This window comes from Canis aureus, chromosome 6 (genome assembly GCF_053574225.1).
Source record: "Canis aureus isolate CA01 chromosome 6, VMU_Caureus_v.1.0, whole genome shotgun sequence".
NCBI lineage: Eukaryota > Metazoa > Chordata > Mammalia > Carnivora > Canidae > Canis > Canis aureus.
The window spans coordinates 26,867,111-26,887,760 of record NC_135616.1 but is presented as its reverse complement, the minus strand read 5'-3'; the positions used below and the strand labels follow the sequence as shown (position 1 = coordinate 26,887,760).

The 20,650-nt window shown below is 41.0% G+C and overlaps 1 protein-coding gene and 1 non-coding gene across 3 annotated transcripts; one reads left to right on the top strand and one right to left on the bottom strand.

Annotated features, from left to right (window-relative positions):
* Positions 1 to 9,246: 9,246 nt before the first annotated feature.
* RMP24 (ribonuclease MRP subunit p24) lies at positions 9,247 to 16,890 on the bottom strand. Of its 2 annotated transcripts, XM_077900492.1 has the most exons (5): positions 16,657 to 16,880; positions 16,547 to 16,569; positions 13,096 to 13,295; positions 11,552 to 11,748; positions 9,247 to 9,446 (listed from the first exon to the last, which is right to left on the bottom strand). In XM_077900492.1, the coding sequence occupies exons 1-5, from the start codon at positions 16,731 to 16,733 to the stop codon at positions 9,293 to 9,295; spliced, it is 651 nt and encodes a 216-aa protein (XP_077756618.1). In that variant the 5' UTR covers positions 16,734 to 16,880; the 3' UTR covers positions 9,247 to 9,292. The 2 variants fall into 2 exon arrangements, with proteins under 2 accessions (XP_077756618.1, XP_077756619.1); XM_077900493.1 differs by lacking the exon at positions 11,552 to 11,748 and having other exon boundaries at positions 16,657 to 16,890.
* Positions 16,891 to 19,940: 3,050 nt separating this feature from the next.
* LOC144316660 (U6 spliceosomal RNA) lies at positions 19,941 to 20,047 on the top strand. The gene has a single exon (XR_013382584.1). It is a non-coding gene; the product is annotated as a U6 spliceosomal RNA (small nuclear RNA).
* The last annotated feature ends 603 nt before the right edge of the window (positions 20,048 to 20,650 follow it).

Genomic DNA, 20,650 nt, shown 5'->3' with positions numbered 1-20,650 from the left:
TCAACTGACCATGGGTTGAAAAAATAATGGAAAAGATTTTTTTAAATGTGTTTTTTAACTGAGCAATACTGATGAATTAAAAGAAAAACTAATGGGATAGGATATATATAAACATACTTTTTGCTCAGTGGAAATCTGAAGGCATTAATCTTACTCATTCTGTTGGATAGAAGGGTAAGGTTTTGTTTTTTTAAAGATTTTATTTATTTATTTATTTATTCATGAGAGACAGAGAGAGGCTGAGACACAGGCAGAGGGAGAAGCAGGTTCCACGGAGCCCGACGTGGGACTTGATGCCCGGTCTCCAGGATCACACCCTGGGCTGAAGGCGGCGCTAAAAATGTAGTGGCCTGATTTCAAGTATGTGTTGCTTGGGTCAAACAACAGAAACTCTTTAAAATTGTTCCGTGTGACCCCAACCTCCCCACCCCTGCAAACCACAGCTGTGTATTTATTCTTCTCTGTGGCTACAGTTTTTTATTCTGTTTATGTAGCATGAAATATTGTGATGGCTAGAACATGGCTCCCTATCTGAAATCAATTGCAATGATTGTTATAGTATGGACCAGTAAAATAAAGACCTTTGCAGATGAAAATGAAACATGATGGGCAATCAAACTTCTTTCATTATACTTGTTGCCATGACTAGGATTGACTGTATATGACAAAAAGGAATGGGACAGACTGTCCTAACCGTAGACCAAGGACCATGCCACTTGTTCTCACTGCTAAAATTACTAGATTTACGTTTGGATGGATGAAACATCAGTTTGACCACATAATATGAGGAATGCCATTTCTGATTGTGTAAAGTATCTGTAGCAACCGCCAGAACTATGTACTAGCTGAAGAAAAATATTTGAATTTTTCCTTGGAGGAGCACCTCTTACCCAGCTTTGGCTGTGTCTCTCAGATCTGGACTTTTATTATACTCGAGCGAGGGTTCTGTTTACAGTTTAACCCAAAGACTAACTAGGTGGCATGTATTCTTCTGCTTTTATTAAAGTTAGTAACTCCTATGTGAGCCTGAAGGTTCACATATTAGTTGAGGTTATCAGATTCCCCCAGGTAAAACTAAGGCTGGACTGGTCTGAGTGTTTTACTCTCATGAATTTAGGTACTGTAGTTTTCAGGGAAATGCTTAGAGAGAACATAAGCATATTTGGTGCCCATATAGTAAGACTGATTAGAAAGTTTATAAATTCTTTAGAATTCATATGCCAGCAATATTTTAGATGAACCATTCTCTCTAATGAGGAATTTTATCCTAGATAAGATAATGCATCTTAGAGGTATGCTGGAAACTCATGGGAATAGTGAACTTCTTATTGAATTGATATGAGGAAACAACACAGTACTTAGCAAAATCTTAGCAGGGGAGTATGCTCCCTGCAAAATCCAGAAGTCCAAGTTAGAGTTTTAAACACAAGCTTGAAGGCAGCCATACTGCTTCCCAACTATATATTCCCTTTATATTCCAGTTATCTAAAAGTCAGGTATTTGATCAGTCCAAAGGCAGATGTCTGAGTACTTATTTAAAAGTCATAAACAGGAATCCCTGGGTGGCGCAGCGGTTTAGCGCCTGCCTTTGGCCCAGGTCGTGATCCTGGAGACCCGGGATCAAATCCCACGTCGGGCTCCCGGTGCATGGAGCCTGCTTCTCCCTCTGCCTATGTCTCTGCCTCTCTCTCTCTCTCTCTCTATGACTCATAAATAAATAAAAATTAAAAAAAGTCATAAACATTGCTTGTATTGAATTGGGAATGCAACAAACTCTTTTTAAAGGATAAAAACTGAAAATAAATAAATAAATAAATAAATAAATAAATAAATAAATAAAGGATAAAAACTGGGAAGCCTGGGTGGCTCAACAGTTTAGTGCCACCTTCAGCCCAGAGCCTGATCCTGGAGACCCGGGATCGAGTCCCACATCAGGCTCCCTGCATGGAGCCTGTTTCTCCCACTGCCTGTGTCTCTGCCTCTCTCGCGCGCGCTCTGTGTCTTTCATGAATAAATAAATAAAAAATAAAAGATAAAAACTGTCACTAGTAAATAAAATAGGCCTGCTTTTGGCCACAAAATTTAAAAATTAAAAGACCATTTTAGACCTCACCTAAAAAACTTCTATCATACAATTATATTTAAATACCAGGTATCCTGCCTAATGTTTCCCCGTCGGTATATGATAAAAAGTAGCTTGTACTGTATTTAGCAAATGCTAGCAGGGAAAATTTAGATCTATACCCTATAAGTGTAATTCCAAGATACTGAAACAAAAACCCAAAACATAGATACTTAACACCATTATCTAATCCTTACATGAGTATTGTGTGATCTTTTCCTAAGTTCAGAATGAAGTGATGAAATAAGTAATCTGAAACCAGTATGATTTAATGGTAGGTCTGAAGATTTTATATTTCTAAAAGTTATGGATTTAAAGACATTCTTTAGGGGTGCCTGTGTGGCTCAGTTGGTTGAGTGTCTGCCTTCAGCTCAGGTCATGATCCCAGAGTCCTAGGATTGAGCACCATGGTGGGCTCCCTGCTCAGTGGGGAGCCTGCTTCTCCCCTCTCCCTCTGCCCCCTATCATGCTGCTCTCTCAAATTTAAATTAAAAAAAAAAAGACTTTAAAAAAGTATTATAAATTATATATGCATTTGATGCATGTGTGTGTAATTGGATACTAATGTTAGTAAGAAGGTGTTCTGCAAGCTAATTGGTCTGCAGAGATGTAAAATATTTCATATCAAAACAAAGTTAAAAGGGCTTAACAATATTGAATTGAATATAATAAAAACCATATACTTTAAACACCTGTACCACTGCATTCTCTTTTGTCTGTTAACTTTAATGACAACTGATAATTGTAGCCAGAATTTAAAATTAACATTTTGGGATACCCAATTTATAAAAGAATATATTAATTCCAAAAGTGTTGCTACGGTTTCTGTCTTTGAGAAAAATAAAAGGTGATTTGGAATTATTCCAGAGAAACTTGTGTTTAAAAATCATGCACTAAAAAAATAAAATAAAATAAAAAATAAAAATCATGCACTTAGAATTATGGATTGAGCCCCTTCAGGAAGACAAAACTGAGGCTGGAAGGACCCCTTGTACATAAACTTTGGAGATTGAACCACTTGGATTTTCTGCATTTCACAAAGTAAATTCATAGAACAGGCTTCCCTTAATCTCCAGTACTTACAGGCCACCTCAAGGAATTGGTTGCCAAAGTAAGTCTGTCACTTTTTAGGAAACTGCCTTGGATTAAATATGAATTTAAGCAATTAGACTGAAGATATATTAGACAAGTATTGATACTGTTAAAAAATTATTCTAATACTTGTTAAAAGAGTAAGAAAGACTTTTTATTAAGGTCTTTTGTGATACATATCAAGACTATCCCAACAGGGGAGAAAGATGGGGCTCAACTCTGAAGATGTCAAAGACAGTTTGGGATTTGTAGCCAAGGAGCAGAATGAGGGGGTCAAGGGGTGGGAGATTACTAAGAGGAGACATCAAGGGTGAGGAGATTCTTGCTGTGAAGGCAGACCAGGGTGGTCAGGTGTCAAGGTTCAGGGAATTCTCCCTAAACTGACCTAGCAGGATTTGTGCTCAAACTGAGAAGGCAGGTGGAAAACCGAGCCCAAGCAAGGATGGTGCCTGGGTTCTTTTTATTCAGAAAAGCCTGTGTAAAGTTTGGTCAAGAAGAGTGTTTGCCAGTATAATTGCAACAATTTTTTTACAAATGCCTCAAGACAATTTGCCTATATCAGTGATATGCATTCAAAGGACTGCCACCCCAGGATAATGCTAGATCTTATCCTCCTAGTGTTTTTTTTTTTTTAATTGGTCTTGATACCCTATTTTATAGATGTTTTTGGACAATTACGATAACAGGACAAATTGCTTGAGCACTTTCAACATGCCATCTTCTGAGTGTTTTTCATGTACCATCTCATTGTGTCCTTAAAGCATCCTTATCAGGTTAAGTACAATTTTTTTTTTTAAGATTTTATTTACTTGAGAGAGAGATATATAGCAAGAAAGAGCAAGAGAATGCACAAGCAGAAGGGAGGAGCAGGCTCTCCACTGAGCAGGGAGCGTGATATGGAGCTCGATCCCAGGACCCTGAAATCATGACCTGAACCAAAGGTAGATGCTTGACCAATTGAGCCACTCAGGCACTTCAAGTAAGTACTATTAATATTGTCACTTTATATAGAAAGAAGCAGACTCTCAGAAATTAAGAATGCCAAAGATAACACAGTTAATTAAATGACATAGTCTACTGCAAAGACTACAATCTTAAAAAAAAAAAAATAGTACAATCTTAACAAGTAGACTGTACTGCTTCCCAAACAAGTCATTCTTTGTCAGGATTAGGAATTATAATTAAAGGAATAATTATATGGTTTATGACATTATCAAGGATACTGTCATTTGGTTGAAGGGTTAAAACATTCAAGTAAGCATTTTGGTAATGTTAAAGGTAAATTTAAAATAGGAGAATAGGATTTTTAAGAATTCATCTTTTCCATCTCTTACTCTGGGGAAGTCTGGTAACAGTACCATTACTGTCCCTCAGTAAAAGTATCCCCAGCATCACTACTTTTCTGCTCTAGTTTGAGTTTCTTGGAGAGTGGATGCTTCCATGTCTTAGACCTGAGAGAATGAAGATGGTCCTGCAACTTTCTTTGCAAGAAAGCAAGGAGAATGCTTTCAAAGTTCTCATGGGGTTGTAAGAATAAAGCCAGCTTAAAGAGAGCTCTCACTGGCCAACATGTAACAACTTAATCATCCAAATAGAAAATAAAAATTGTATGGGGTGCCTGGGTGGGTCAGTTGGTTAAGCAGCCAACTCTTGATTTCAGCTCAGGTCATGGTCTCCAGGGGTCCTGGGATTGAGCCTCACAGGCACCACGCTCAGTGGGGAATCTTGCTCTTGCCCTGCCCCCACTCACATTCTCTTTTTTTTCTCAAATCTTTAAAAAAAAGAAAAAAAATTGTACTTAATTAAAGCAAGTAATCTTTGGAAAAATTGTCTCCATAATGTCCTTTAAAAGAAAAATTGGTATTTTTTCAAATAACTCACATTATAGAAATTTATTTTTAGGGAAGCCCGGGTGGCTCAGCGGTTTAGTGCTGCCTTCAGCCCAGGGCGTGACCCTGGAGACCCGGGATCAAGTCCCACGTCGGGCTCAGTGCATGGAGCCTGCTTCTCCCTCTGCCTGTGTCTCTGCCTCTCTCTGTCTCTCTCATGAATAAATAAATAAAATCTTTTTTAAAAATTATTTTTATACATAAAAATTTGTTTTTAATTTTAAGTTTAGTTCTAAGATAGAAGCATATTGAACACTTTCTACCTGAATTATACCCTGGCGGTTGCAGCACTCCCCTCCCAAGAGTTCAGACAGGGAGGCACACAGGCACACGTCACATCTCACCAGGGCTCTGTGTGAGAGGAGCTGTGTGCAGGCAGGAAGGGCTCCTTACAAGTCCAGTAGAGGCATCCAACCCAGGCTTGTGGTCAGAGCTTTGAGCATTTTCTCTGTGGGTGTTACACATCAATAAAGGGTTTACTGAAAGAAGAAAAAAGTATGGAGGGGAAGGATCCAGAAGACAAGCTGAAGATGAAGGAAAAGGCAGGACTGTTTCATTGACCAACAACCCTGAATTGAGCAGGGGTGGCATCTGGGATAGATGGGCAGACTGGTCCGTTGGGTAAGAGGAAGGCTGGGTTTTCTAGCAAGAAAAGCAAGAGAGGCACCGGTAAGAAAATGAGAGACGTCAGCTTTAAAGTAGGGCGATGTCTCAAATGTGCAATTGCATTTTGAGTCCTGGCTAATTCACTGGCACTGGCACTGTCCCTCTCAGGGGTGAATCACCTAGGAAGATTACTCAAAGTTCAAAAATCTGAGTAGTGGTCACAGTAAAAGTCACCGCTGTGCTTTCTGCAGTTAAGGTCCAAGGGGCTGTGCTGAGGGAGAGAACAGTGGCCTACAGATTGTCATCAACTATGTGACACCAAAGTTCTTTGTGACACAAATGAGTCAGTCATTAGATCTATGCTCTCCCCCCTTTCCCACCCATTCCTGATGAGGTTTTCTTCCTCAGCATTCTACCCACCCCATCCCTCTCTGGATGGTGAGGGCCTCTTTTTTATCCTCAATGGCTGCCTTCCTCACAGGGTTGCTGCAGTCCCTAGGGTCAGTGGTGCTCTGATCCTATGTTCCAGGCTCCGTATCCCATGACTGGACAAAGAGCCCGGAGCTAAGTGGAGCTGTCTTCAGGAAGTACTTACAGTAGTTACATCAGTGTATGAACAAGCCCTATAGCAATGGGATGGAGGTCCAGGAATTAGAGCCCTACAAAGCCTGAGCTGTATATTGCACATTTGCAAAACTATCATTTTCATTTAAACCTAAGTATCTACACTGTAATCTGTTTCATTTTCATTTTTTTAAGAATAGCTTTACTGAGATAAAATTCACATACCATAAAATTCACCCTTTTAGAGTGCAGACTTCAGTGGTTTTTAGCTTTCAGAGTTGTATGGCCATTGCTACTAATTCCAGAACATTTTGATCACCCCAGAGAAACTCCACACATTAGCAGTTATTCCTTGTTCCCTCCAGCCTCAGGCAGCCACTATTCTATTTTTATGTATTTTCCTATCCTGAGCATTCCTTATAAATTGAATCATACTGTATGTGGCCTTTTGTGTCTTTCAACTAACATACTTTCAAGGTTCATCCATGTTCTAGCATGTATCAGTAATTCACTTTTATGGCTGAATGATATTCCACTGTATGCATAGATCACATTTAATGTAGCCATTCAGTAGTTAGGTTGACATTTGGGTTGTTTCCACTTTTTGGCTCTTAACAAAAAATGTTGCTATGAATATTCATATACAAGATTTTGTTTCCAGTCCTGTTGGGTATGTAACTAGGAGTGATATTGTGGGTCATATGGTAATGCTATGCTTAACTTCCTGAGGAACTGCCAGATTCTTTCAACGTAGTTGCACAAATCTTACCATGCCAGAAGCAATGTGTGAGAGTTCCAATTTCACCACATTCTCATCAACGCTTGTTATTGTCTTCGTGATTTTATCCATCCCAGTATGACTGGTAGCTCATTGTTTTGATTTACTGTCCCTAATGACTAATGTTAGATGTAAGATGTTGAGCATCTTTTCATGTGCTTGTTGGCCATTTGTTTCTTTGGGGAATTGCTCAGAATCTTTGTTCATGTTTTGTCTTTTTATTATTTAATTTTAAGTTTTTTATAATTCTGGACATAGGCCTCTTAAGAGATACGTGATTTGCAAACAGTTTCTCCCATGCATCATTTTCTACATGCTGTTCTCATATAAAACACACAAGTTTTTAATTGTGAAGTCCCATTTATCTATTTTTTCTTTTGTTGCTTGCACTCTTGGTGTCATAGCTAAGAAACCACTGCTTAATCCAAGGTTATGAAGACTTGGTTCTAGGTTTCCTTCTGAGTTTTTTTTTTTAATTTTTATTTATTTCTGATAGTCACACACAGAGAGAGAGAGAGAGAGGCAGAGACATAGGCAGAGGGAGAAGCAGGCTCCATGCACTGGGAGCCTGATGTGGGATTCGATCCCGGGTCTCCAGGATCGCGCTCTGGACCAAAGGCAGGCGCTAAACCGCTGTGCCACCCAGGGTTCCCACCTTCTGAGTTTTATGTCCACAGTATTTGAATATTCTCTTTAAAGTTGCTCATAGACCCTTCTGCCAAACAAAAGAAAGTCAAGAATCCATGGTATTTTACATTACTGAGGTAATATATGAGTAACTTCCCACCTAGAAGTTCCTGCTTTTAGTACTTCTTATCCATTTCCCAGTCAGGTGGCTGAAAGGACCTTAGTTCTAAATCTGGTGCGTAACAAGTGGGCTAAGGAATTCAAATGTAAATGTAGTGGCTTAGGGAGATTTGCTGAGCTTGCTTGCGCTATGGTGCTGGGGCACTTCAAATGAGATCATGCAGTCCTGCAAAGAGTTCAAAGGCAGTTGGGTACACAATCAGAAACAGGAAACTACAGAGTCACCAGCACTTTGATAAGAGTGTGGCCCTTCATATTGCAGTGGGGTTGGAGTGGAGGGCAGTCTGCAAAACCATGCAAAGGCCCAAAGCTGGCGAGAAAATGGTATGTCCTAAGAACTATAAAGAGCTATCAGTGATCAAGGAGAGTGATAAGCAAACCAAAGAGCAAGAAGAGAAACAAATATTCCAGTGAGAAGTTAGCCAGAAAGGTAAGGTACCATGACCAAAGGATTATGCTAGATGCTCTGGACACAGAGGGAAGGCCCAGCTCCTCAGCCTATGGCTCACAGGCTAAAGAAAGTTCAGAATGATGACTCCTGCCATCCCTCTCTGAGGCTGACACTATTAGTATAATTTCACTTCATTTAACTACAAGACCAACTTGTTAATAACCTTGGCCTTTCAGTTTGCCAAACCCTAATGGGAGAAGTTTAAGTTTTAAATTTTTAAACAGCAGAGAGATTGGAAACAGTTTATAAAGTATCTAAATTATTTATTTAAGGAATTTTTAAAAGAAAGGTGGAATACAACCCTAACCTATCATTTTAGTATATCTGCATTCCAGGAAAGATTTAACATAGCTAAATCGTTACTATGTTATATTTTGCTCTAATTTTAGACCTAGAAATAAGTCTTCACCAGAGCAAATGAAATGCCACTTATGATAAAATATTGCTTGGAACAATAGAAAGTTGTAAAAACGAAATTTGGGGTATCTGAATGATTTACAATTAAGAATGCTCCATATATTTACTTCAGCATGCAAAATAGGAATAATGTTCAGCTTTTACATAGTTATGCAGATGATTGAGGAAAAACAAGGATCACATACTTGATTCTTTGTCTGAATTAGCAATAAAGCCAAAGACACCTAGAAAGGAGTGAACAGGCCCTCTCCTAAAGGTCTCAATGTCCTTATGAAAGAAAATGACATTCCTTTGGTCATGGTACCTTACCTTTCTGGCTAACTTCTCACGGGAATATCTTTCATATATTTTTGATTCTTACAACAACCCTGTGATGTAGGCAGGTTTTGGTTATTCATTTTCATGAGGTATTTTCTGCATAAATATTGAAAAATGCCCAGAAAAGTTTGTTCTTTCTGTTCTCCGCTGTTCCATGTACTTAATGAATAAAAATTTTAAGAAAGATGTTTTTAGGGCTAACTTTAGTTTCGGAATTGCATTAAACATTTATTTTCACAGCCCATCTTTTACAAAGACAATAAGAAATTCCTGAAGTCCACCTTTGAGTTCTTTTGGGATTCACTTTGACTAAGCAACATTTTTAGTTGAGAAAGGTGTTTCTTTCTTTTGCTCATATTCTTTGAGGCGCAAGTGGGTGTTGATTGTCCAGATGTAGGTGTCCTGAAAACAAACATAAAACCACACTTAGGTATACTGATAAATAAGTTTTAAAAGTGCTTTTCCTGTTTAGACTAGATAATTGCTACTAGAATCCTTTTCTACATTTGTGTATTATGGCCATAAACAAGCAGTGGCTAGACCCAGCATTCATTCTTATTTTGTTAAAAGTCTCCTCACTACATAGGCTTTAGGGAACATTCAGGAGGTATACTGGGTAGTTCTGGAAGTTTCTGTCACACCCAAAGAATGCTAAAGGTAAAGTGTCATCATGTCTGAGTTCGCTCTAAGTCTGGCATCAAGATTCATAACCATTCAAAGGATTTTAAAAACATATTTCTTCAAAGCTCAAGACCACTTCCTTTCTCAAAAGTGAAGAATTTCAATCTACACATGCAGGTACCACTCCATTGTATCTCCCCACCTAGAATGTAAGCTCCAAAGGGCAGACTTTGTACAACTAACTGTATATTCCACTGCTTTTTAACAGTGCCAGGCACAGAAGAGGCCTTCTAAAAATATTCGTTGGATAAATGATTCCCCAGCTGCTGTGTGTGTATTTTTGTTCCCTTCTATTTCATGCCCTCCAATTGTGTTTCACACCCGTGAAACTTTATTGGGGTTTGTCAGTCTGATCCCTCTTCTATTCCCCATCTGTCTGATAAATGTGAACTATCTTTCTCACTCCTGTATATATCTAAGAAGCAGTCTGGCCTAAATGCAAGTGAATTATTTTAAATATGCCATATTCCTTTTTATCTACATTTATCCAATAAGGTAGAAGCTTCTATGAATTCCTATCATGCCAAATATCAAAATAATTAAATCAAAATATAGAAAAACTGACTTGAAATTGTAATTCTTATCCAATTTTACAAATGTCAACCCAATATAAGAAACTCAATTCAGGGGCACCTGGGTGGCTCAGTGGGTAAAGCATCTGCCTTTGGCTCAGGTCATGATTTCAGAGTCCTGGGATCTAGCCCCACATTGGGCTCCGGCTCAGCGGGGATTCTGCTTCTCCCTCCCTCCCCTGCTCATGTGCACTCAGCACGCTCTCTCTCAAATAAATAAAATCTGAAAAAAACCCAACCAAACAAAAAACAAACCACCCTCGCTCAGTAAACAGATAATTCAGTCCTTGCTGCATTTTGCTATTTATGTTGAAGAAATTACCAGACTCAGTTTCTCTTTTGGTACAAAATATTCAAAAATTCCTTTCCCAGTTTCTATGAAACTAAATTTACTATCACAGTGAATAAGTACTGTGCACTACAAAAATAGTTCAGTGCTCGGTCATATAGTTAAACTTATTAACATCTGACAAATCTCTATTCAGTGAGATTTCCACAGGAATTACTGACAGAGGAAATACCAAGAACAAAGGTTTAGAGCAGGAATGTAATTGTGAGTTTACTTCACTTCAGTTTTGCTAACACATTGGATGAATCAAGGCAAAGTAAGAAAGCAGATGCACTGGTACCAGGTAGGAAGGGCTGGGAAACCATGCTGGAACATTTGCTCTACGTGCTATGGTGTGAAGTGTGAAAGACTTCTCATTGGAGTGGTGCTTTAGGGAAATTATCAGACTAGCAGAGTTTGAAACTAGAAGCAGGAAACTACTGTAGGAGTCCCAGCAAAAGGTGAATATAGACTGAACGCAGCAGGAGGAGAAAAGGAGAACAGATGCAAACCCCATGGAGGAAGGGCAGATAGAAACTGGTGACTAACTGGACAAGGACCAAGGGAGTAGGAGCTGTCTTACTCACCATTTCAGGTCAGACTGTCTACAAGGGCATGTTCACTAGGAGGATGAGCAGCTTTAAGTAGTCAGCTGTGGGGACATGTTGGGGGAATAAAGTGGATATATTTGGCAGCAGCTGGGAACAGGCCCAGAGAAAGAGAAGTAGAGGAATATACCAGGAATATAAGCAGATGTGAGAATGATACGTGAGCATAGGACATTAGAGAAGAACACGGTATGGAAGGAAAAACCGAGGGCCAAGTCCTGAGCTGCATGGCAAATTTAGGGAGTGTATATTAAACAAAGGAAATTAGAACAAATGAGTTCACACCAGCTATGCAAATAGCTTAACAAATTGGGATACCTGAATATCGAGGCAGGGCTCTTGCCTTTGGAACCATACATATGACTCAGCTTTCCAGAACTCGGAGTCCTTCTCTCTGGTGTCTTCAGGCTGAGCTTACTCGTAGGAGTGGTAGGACTGCTCTTCAGTGCTGAGAGAAAGCTTCTACTTTTACCATGATGTTTAACTGTTCTGTTGCATGTTTTACAAGTAGTCAACTACCATAAAAAGAAGAAATATTGGGCCTGATTTCTCTTATAATTTAATCCAATAAACTACATGTTCATTAAATTTCTGTATGTAAGGGACTACACCAAGTACTACTGGGTAAGTAAGAGAGGCTACCCTCAGGGAGTCTGTAAACCAACAGCAGCAATCAGACAAGATACAAATTTAAAATGAGAAAATCTTCAATAAAAAGTTACTAAACATTTGTATTTAATTTAAAACCTTTTAGGACACCTGGGTGGCTCAGTGTGGTTGTGTGTCTGCTTTTGACTCAGGTCACGATCCCGGGAGTCTTGGGATCAAGTCCCATGTTTCTCCCCCTGCCTAATAAATCTCTGCCTCTCTGTGTCTCTCATGAATAAATAAATAAAATCTTAAAAAATTTTTTAACATTTTCATTTTTATTTTTTAATTTATTTTAAAGGTTTTATTTTATTTTATTTTATTTTTTAAAGGTTTTATTTTTAAGTAATCTGTACACACAATATGGGGCTTGAACTTGACCCCAAGACCGAGAGTCACATGCTCCACCAACTGAACCAGCCAGGTGCCTCCTAAAACACCTTTTTAAAGATAACAAAGAAATATAAAGACTTGTTTCAGGAGAATGGAAGAGACTGTGACTAATATCCATTAGCATCTGGAAGGATGTTCTTTTTAACAGCAGTTGACATTTAACATTTGTTGCAGAACTCCAAGCTGTTTTCCAATAAAACATGGCAAATTATCACTGAAAATTTAAGTGACCCCTTCAAACCTTTAGTGATTCTATAAATATATGTTTAGATCAATTAAAACCAATCAAATTAATTCTCACATTCTCACATCTCTTTACTTCATTAATTCCAGAGGCTGACTTATCACGGTCAGAATTTCATAATGTATATAATTATCAAATCACTGTGTGTAGGGATCCCTGGGTGGCGCAGCGGTTTAGCGCCTGCCTTTGGCCCAGGGCGCGATCCTGGAGATCTGGGATCGAATCCCACGTCAGGCTCCCGGTGCATGGAGCCTGCTTCTCCCTCTGCCTGTGTCTCTGCCTCTCTCTCTCTCACTGTGTGCCTATCATAAATAAATAAAAAAATTAAAAAAAAAAAATCACTGTGTGTAAACTTGAAACTAATATGTCAACTATACTTCAATCAAAAACTTTAAAAAAATAAGCTTTACTCCTGATGAAACATCAATCAACAGAAAAAAAATTATGTACATATTTTGACAATCTAAATATATTATCACAAACCTCTGAATTAATATGTAGCCTGATCCTTAATCAACCTCATTTTAAGTAAAAGAAAATTCTAGTTTATTTATACATACAAGAATTGAAATCTTACCAATACACCTTTGGAGTCTCTGTATTTTTTCAAAATTTTTGCTTCTTTAAAACTGAGTGTACAATTTCTTGCCTCTCGGTTAAGAAGTTTCTGTATTTTGGGTGTTAGTCTGGACTTAGGTTTGAGGCGCACTCTAGAGTTATCCAAAACCAGAAACTGGAAACAGTATGGACATGTTCCTTCAAAAGTGCTGTTATCATCTGAAATTATAAAATGAAACTCATGATTCAGCAAATCAGAATATTTTACCTCAAATAGCCAATATTCAGTGATAAAGTATACTATTTAGTATGAGGAGATATAATATTCTCCTTAAGCAAACTCAAAATATGAGACAAATTTGCAACAATTTATATTGCAAAACACTAATTCTATCCATTCACTCCTTTAGCCACAGGTTAAGTCCCCACTCTTTGCTATCTTACTCATTACTTGTTACTAAGTAATAGTAACAAGTAATAGTTACTTGTTACTAAGTAATAGTAACAAGTAATAGTTACTTGTTAGACAGTAGATAGTAAAAAGCTATCTCACCAATTTTACAAACATACTTATCACAAATCAATAAATTATACTGATTTTTTTTAAACAATTAGCACAATTTTGTGATTTGTGGGCCAGACTTTCTGCAGGTAGCTCTCAGTACAAGGTTACAAGACAACAGACTTGCCCCAGCATGTTTATGCAATCAAGACAATCATCTTCCATGCTAGGCTGAAGAGTCAAATATGGAATAAAAGATCTGCTATCTTGGGGTGCCTGGGTGGCTCAGTTCATTAAGCTTCTGCCTTCATTTTTTTTTTTTTTTTAATTATCCCCAGCCCCGGCCCGAGCCCCAGCCCGAACCCTGGCCCCGGCCAGCGGAAGCTTCTGCCTTCAGCTCGTCATGATCCCAGGGTCCTGGGATTGAGCCCTGCATTAGACATCTTGGTCAGCAGGGAGCCTACTTCTCACTCTCCCTGCCACTCCCCCTGTTTGTGCTCTGTGTCAATAAATAAATGAAATCTTAAAAAAATAAAGAGCTTTTTTTTTTAAGATTTTATTTATTTATCCATGAGAGACACAGCGAGAGAGACAGAGACATAAGCAGAGGGAGAAGCAGGCTGCCTGCAGGAAGCCCAATGCGGGACTCGATCTCAGGACCCCAGGATCACGCCCTGGGCCAAAGGCAGACGCTCAACCACTGAGCCACCCAGGTGTCCCGAGCTGCTATCTTTAAATAACTCAAATTCTAGGGGAGCCCTAAGCAAACAAAAAAAGATCAGTAACAACTGTAACACAGTATGATTAAAATGCCCTGGAAACTATTAAGCTCTGTATAGACTGGCCAGAAACACTTCAAAGAAGTGGTGGTCAAATAATCCAAGTATCTGTACTTGGAGATGGCATCCCTTACTGGTAAAAAGGGCTTTCAGGTAGAAGTACAGTGAAAAAGAAAGCATGGTTATTAGGGAAAGGTGAGGGTGTGATGCAGCTGGAAAGGAAGGTGGGCACACCATGGATTTATTCAACAAATACTTATTAGTGAACACTCTGCTAAGTATACAACAACTAACTACCATGCTTGTAACTCAGCTCTGCCAATTTTTAAAAAAATTTTATTTATTTATTCATGAGGGACAGAGAGAGAGAGGCAGAGACCCAGGCAGAGGGAGAAGCAGGCTCCATGCAGGGAGCTCAATGTGGGACTTGCTCCCAGGATTCCAGGATCATGCCCTGGGCCGAAGGCAGGCACCAAACCGCTGAGCCATCCAGGGATCCCTCAAATGTTACATTCATTCATTTACTGAGTATTTGGAAAGTGCCAGGCAGAGTTCTGGGCACAAGAGTCAGGACAGTGAATAAAGGACAACTCATAGAGAGAGAAAGTAAATATAGCAACACAAATGTGTAGTGTGCTGGGAAGAAAAAAAGATTCAAGGGCAGCCCAGGTGGCTCAGTGGTTTAGCGCCACCTTCGACCCAGGGTGTGATCCTGGAGTCTCGGGATCCAGTCCTACATCAGGCTTCCTGCATGGAATGGAGCCTACCTCTCTCTGTGTGTCTCTCATGAATAAATAAATAAAATCTTAAAAAAAAAAAAAAAAAAAAAGATTTGAATAGGGAGTGGCAATGGAGCTGCTGTAGTTTGTTTTTTTGGTTTTTTTTAGATTTTATTTATTCATGAGAGACACAGGCAGAGGGAGAAGCAGGCTCCAAGCAGGGAGCCCAACATGGGACTCAATCCCGGATCCCCAGGATCAGGTCCTGGGCTGAAGGCGACGCTAAATCGCTGAGCCACCCGGGCGGGCTGCCCGGAACTACTGTGTCTTAAATAAGGTAACCAGGGAAGGCTTTGTGGAATAACATCTGTAGAAAGCAGAAGAAAATGAAGATGGAATCCACACAGATATGTGAGCTAAGAGTTCCAGGCAGAAGGAAGGAAGGGAAGCTGCGAAGGCTGCAAAAGAGCAAGGAGGCCTAACAGTGCTTGTAGTTGAGTGAGCAAAAAGGAGAAAGGAAGTCAGGCGAGGTAATGCAGGCGTTTGGTGTAGGGCCTTGTAATCCTTCTAAGATTTTCACTTTTACTCTGAATTGGGAAGTCACTTGAGACTTTGTGGCAGAGAAGTGACATGATCAAGCTTAGGTTTCTCCTGCACTCACTTTGGCTGCTCAATTGAGAATGGATGTAGAAATGCTGAGAGCTGCTGCCCCACAATCCTGCTATTAACTTGGTCCAGGGTGGTAAAATAGATCGGTGAGAAGATGCCAGGTTCAGAACGTATTTCAAAGCCGGCACGATTTGCTGGCATTGGCTTGGGGAAGACGACTTTTAGGACGCCAGGAATGGCCCCAGGGTTTGAGGGCTGAATTAACTCCAAGGACAGAATTACCATTTACTGAATTGGGAAGAACTGGAGGAGGAAGACTGTGTTGGGGGGGTAAAGCTCCACTTCTGGCCTAAGAGACATTAAAAAGGTGTCAACGGGGCGCCTGGGGGGGCTCAGGTCCTGATCCCAGGCTCCTGGGATCCAGCCCCGCATCGGTCTCCCTGCTCAGCGGAGAGCCTGCTTCTCCCTCTCCTCCCCACCTGTGCTCTCTGATGCTATCTGTGTCTCTCAAATAAGTAAACAAAATCTTAAAAAAAAAAGTCATCAAGAAGGCATCTGGATATGAGTGTAGAAGCGGGAGAAGTCTTGGTTGGGCGCATACATTTGGAAGTCCTCAGTATAGAGAATTTAAAAGCTAGGGCACTGGATGAACAACCGTCACCAGGGAAGGGAGTGTAACTAGAAAGGAGGTCTAAGGAATTTGGAGTTTTCACTAACTGAAGGCTCTGGGAGGGCGGGAGGGGCGGTTATGAGGGCAGTGGGTCGACGAGGTTTCCCTTCTGGGTCATCCTGAGCGCCGCGCGGAGCTGGGGCAGCGGGGCGACGACAGACCGACCCACAACCGACGGACGTTCTCCCTACCGTGCGACGAGCTGTAGGCCCAGCTGCAAAGGAGGAGGAGACCGGTGAGGGAGCAGAACACCCCGCCGTGCCGCCCCTGCCGCCCGCCCCGCATCCCGCCCCGCTCTTACAGGAGATACCGGGCCTGGCCCGGGCAGCTGTCGTGCAGTTGCCGAGCCGCAGCCTCAAGGTAGTGCTTCTGCCTCATTGTCACCGCCGCCCCCACGACACGAGCAACCTCCGGAAGCCGGGTTCGCAGCCAGCCGGACCTTGACTTCGGAATCCGCGCTCCCTCCGGAAACTGGCGCCGGTGGCTGAAGAGTTCCGGCGTCCCTCGCTCCCCGCCCGGCGCGCAGGCCCACGGCCTCCCGCCCCCAGCCCCAGGCCCCGCCCCCAGCCCCAGGCCCCGCCCCCAGGGCCCGCGCCGATGCGCCGCAGACCTGCGCCTGCGCGGAGCGTCGTGCTTCAGGTCCCGGTGGCGACGTCGGCGCGTGGGATGTTGCGTCCGCCTCTCGCTCGCTCCTGAGCGTCCCCTGTGGCGCTCCTGTTGTCACTTCCTCCCCCGTCGCGTCGCCTTGTAGATTCTCCATCCGGGGAATCGGTCTGGGCCGGGCGGCGGTGTGCGGCCCGCGGGAGGCCGCCGTGGTCCGCGGGGCCGCGAGCCTGGGAGGGGACCAGGCCAGACTGCCCTCGGGGCAGCACCAGCCGGCTTCCTCCTCTCCTCGCCTCGCCTCGCCCGCAGCGGGAGTGCGTTTTCAGTGTTGGCAAACCCTGCTGTTACCGAGTTTGGAAACCTTTCTGTCGCCCTGTCGGAAACCCCCTCCCGGTTCTCCTCCGCTCCCAGCCCCCGGCCACCCCGAGCCCGCTTTCTGGCTGTATGGGCTTATTCGGGACGTTTCTTGTAAAGAGAGTCATTCGTAGGCATGATCTCTCGTGTCTGGCGTCTTCCACGTAGTGTGTGATGGTTTTGAGGTTCTTCCACCTCGTAGCTTATGTCAGAACTTCGTTCCCTTTTATGATTGAATATTACATTATATGTATACCAAGTGTTGTTTATCCATTCATCCATGATGGACATTTGGGTTGTTTCTACCTTCTGGCTGTTGTGCAATATGCACAATCTGTTTTCTGTTTTGTTTTGTTTTTAAATTTTATTTCTTTATTCATGAGAGAGAGAGAGAGAGAGGCAGAGACACAGGCAGAGGGAGAAGCAGGCTCCATGCAGGGAGCCCGACGTGGGACTCGATCCCAGAACCCCTGTGTTGTGAGTTTGTTTTTTTTTTTTTTTTTTGGATAAACACCTAAAAGTGAATGCTGGGTCATATGGTAATTCCATGTTTAGCAGTATTCTAATTTCCTCACATCTTCCCCAACTCTCATTTTCTACTTTTGTTTTATTTTGTAATTTTTTTTAATAAATTTTTATTTATTTATGATAGTCACACAGAGAGAGGGAGAGAGGGAGAGAGAGAGAGAGGCAGAGAGAGAAACAGGCTCCATGCACCGGGAGCCCGACGGGAGCCCGACGTGGGATTCGATCCAGGGTCTCCCAGGATCGCGCCCTGGGCCAAAGGCAGGCACCAAACCGCTGCGCCACCCAGGGATCCCCTATTTTGTAATTTTTTTTTTTTAATTCTAACCATTCTAGTGAGTATGAACTGGCCTCTCCTTGTGGTTTTGATTTGCATTTCCCAATGAATAATGGTGTTGAGCATCCTTTCACGTGTTTGTTGACAACTTGTATATTTTCTTGGAGAAATGTCTATTGAAGTCCTTTGCCCATTTTAAAACTCGGTTGTTTGCCTTTTGTTGTTGAGTTGTTAGAGTTTCAAAAAATATGTTCTGGGGGTGCCTGAGTGGCTCAGTCAGTTGAGTGATTATATATATGTGTGTAGATAGATATATATATATATATCTATCTACACACATATGTATATATATACATGTATATATACCAGAGACTAGACCATTATTTATCCTTCATTTTTGATATCCAAAAGGACTCAAATTGAGATAGGGAAACTGAAAGGATTCCATTTTTAGAAAGGTTGAATTTCTGCTGTTTTCTGCAAGACCCCATTTGCTCATATTCTGTATTTCACCCTGCATTTGAATAAACCAAAGAAGCTATGTTCCCACTCGAAGAGTGTGACAAGAAAGTTAATCATTCTTTGAGTGTTGTCCTAGGCATCCAAATACCTGTTAACGTCTAAGAAGAACTGAATCTCAAACATGTTCCAGGACATTAGCTTTGAACAAATTTCACCCAACACTGGCAGCAATACCCCCACCTTCGATGATTTATGAAATATTATCTGTTATTCACCTGTCACTCACCTTTGAATTTGACAGTACCCTCGATTCCTGAAGGAACATGTACCATGTACCCCTTTCCAGTATGAACCCTTAACCCCAAGGGATGAAGAGACTGACTCTCCTTTCCTTTCCAAGTCTCCCAGACACTCTGCCTGCTATACTCTGTTATTTACACTATTCAATAAACTGCTTTTACCTCCCAGTTCTGATTTCTTTCCTGCACAAAGCCAAGGATCCTCTTGGCTGGTCTTGTGGGGCCTCCTCGTAGTCCTTGGACCTGGCCTATCTACGTCAAAATGACAACAGAAGTTTGTAAAGAGAAAATACACATTTACATCTGTATAGACATATTTTAATTTTTCAAAAGAGAATTTATTACATCTGCTCTTCTCACCTTTCCATCCTACTTTTCTGACTGATCAATATTTAGCAGTTACATATCTTCTCTATGTCCACATATAAGTAAATGGATGAGTGTGTAAAAAATCCCCTCTCACTGCTCCCCCCACACTAAAAAGCCAAAACATATATGAAAAAGGTAAACCGAAAATAGAAAGTTATTCCCTTACTACATAACTTGCCTTTTTCTTAACCATAGACATCTTTCCAGGTAGGTACATACATTTTTGTAACAGCAAAATGTATATGTACTGGTATTTTTTATTTTATTTTTTTTGTCTGAATTCCTAAAAAAACTATAGAGCAGAATGATATGCACATTTTTATTTGCCAGATCATCCAAAACAGGTTGTAGCAATTTGCATTCCCAGTATCAATATCTGAGAAAGCTGGGTCAAACTGGTTAAGCCATTGGTTTACCTAAGTACTAATGAGATAAAGTCTCTTTTCATATGTTCCTTGATGCTTTGCATTTTCTCCTGTAAAGACAAATATTCTTTTGGGTTATTAGTTTCTAGGAGGTCTTTGTGTTTTGGGGAAATTTTTCCTCCTCTGCTTGTCATATATAATGCAATACTTTCTTACCTCTTATCTTTGGCATGGTTTACAGCCTTTTTGCCATACAGGATTTTGCATGTAGTCAAACGTTTTTCATTATTGGGTCAGGGTTTCCTGTGTAGCTTTTAAAAAGCCTCATGTAGTGCTTGCTTCAGCAGCATGTATACTAAAATTGGAAGGATACAGAGCAGATTAGCATGGCCCCTGTGCCAGGATGACATGCAAATTTGTGAAGCATTAAAAAAGATAAATAATAATAAAATTTAAAAGCCTCATTTATGCCAAGACTAGACAACTAACTATTCATCCAAATGTTTTTCTCATGCTTTTCTAGTTTGATTTCTTCCATGTACATCATTAATCAATATGAAATGTATTTTTACTTAAGTATAAGGTAGAGCATCTAACTGACACATTTTTCCAGATGGTTAGCAAGTTATATGGATATCTCTTACTAGGTAAATTACTCTTTTGCCAATGGAATTAAGTTTTAAAAAATGTAATGAACACTGAATATGTGCCAGGTACTTTTCTAAGCATCTTACTTTGTAACTCATACAATCCTCATAACCCCATTGCATAGGTAAAATGCCGATTTATCACAGATAAGCTTTTTAACATAGTTGCATCTGTTTCTGGATTCTTTATCCGCTTTGCTAACCAAAACAGCAGAAAAGAGGAGAGATGTGCTGCATGCACGCCTACTTCCCCTGCCCCCCAGCACACTTTCCTTCAGTTCTCTCGCCTCTGAGCACCACACTCCTCTATCCAGATGCCTCCCCAGCATCTCTGCTTGCGTTGCAACTTGTCTTCTCAGACGCGGTGTGGCCCAGATGGCACTCTTGATTTCCC

Excerpts from the sequence above, each read along its gene's own strand:
- RMP24 (XM_077900492.1), bottom strand. The coding sequence starts at position 16,733 with ATGAGGCAGAAGCACTACCTTGAGGCTGCGGCTCGGCAACTGCACGAC. Across the intron at positions 13,296-16,546 it reads GGCCTACAGCTCGTCGCACG|ATGATAACAGCACTTTTGAA; the intron begins GTAGGGAGAACG and ends TTATAATTTCAG. Across the intron at positions 9,447-11,551 it reads AGCCCTGCCTCGATATTCAG|GACACCTACATCTGGACAAT; the intron begins GTATCCCAATTT and ends GTTTGTTTTCAG.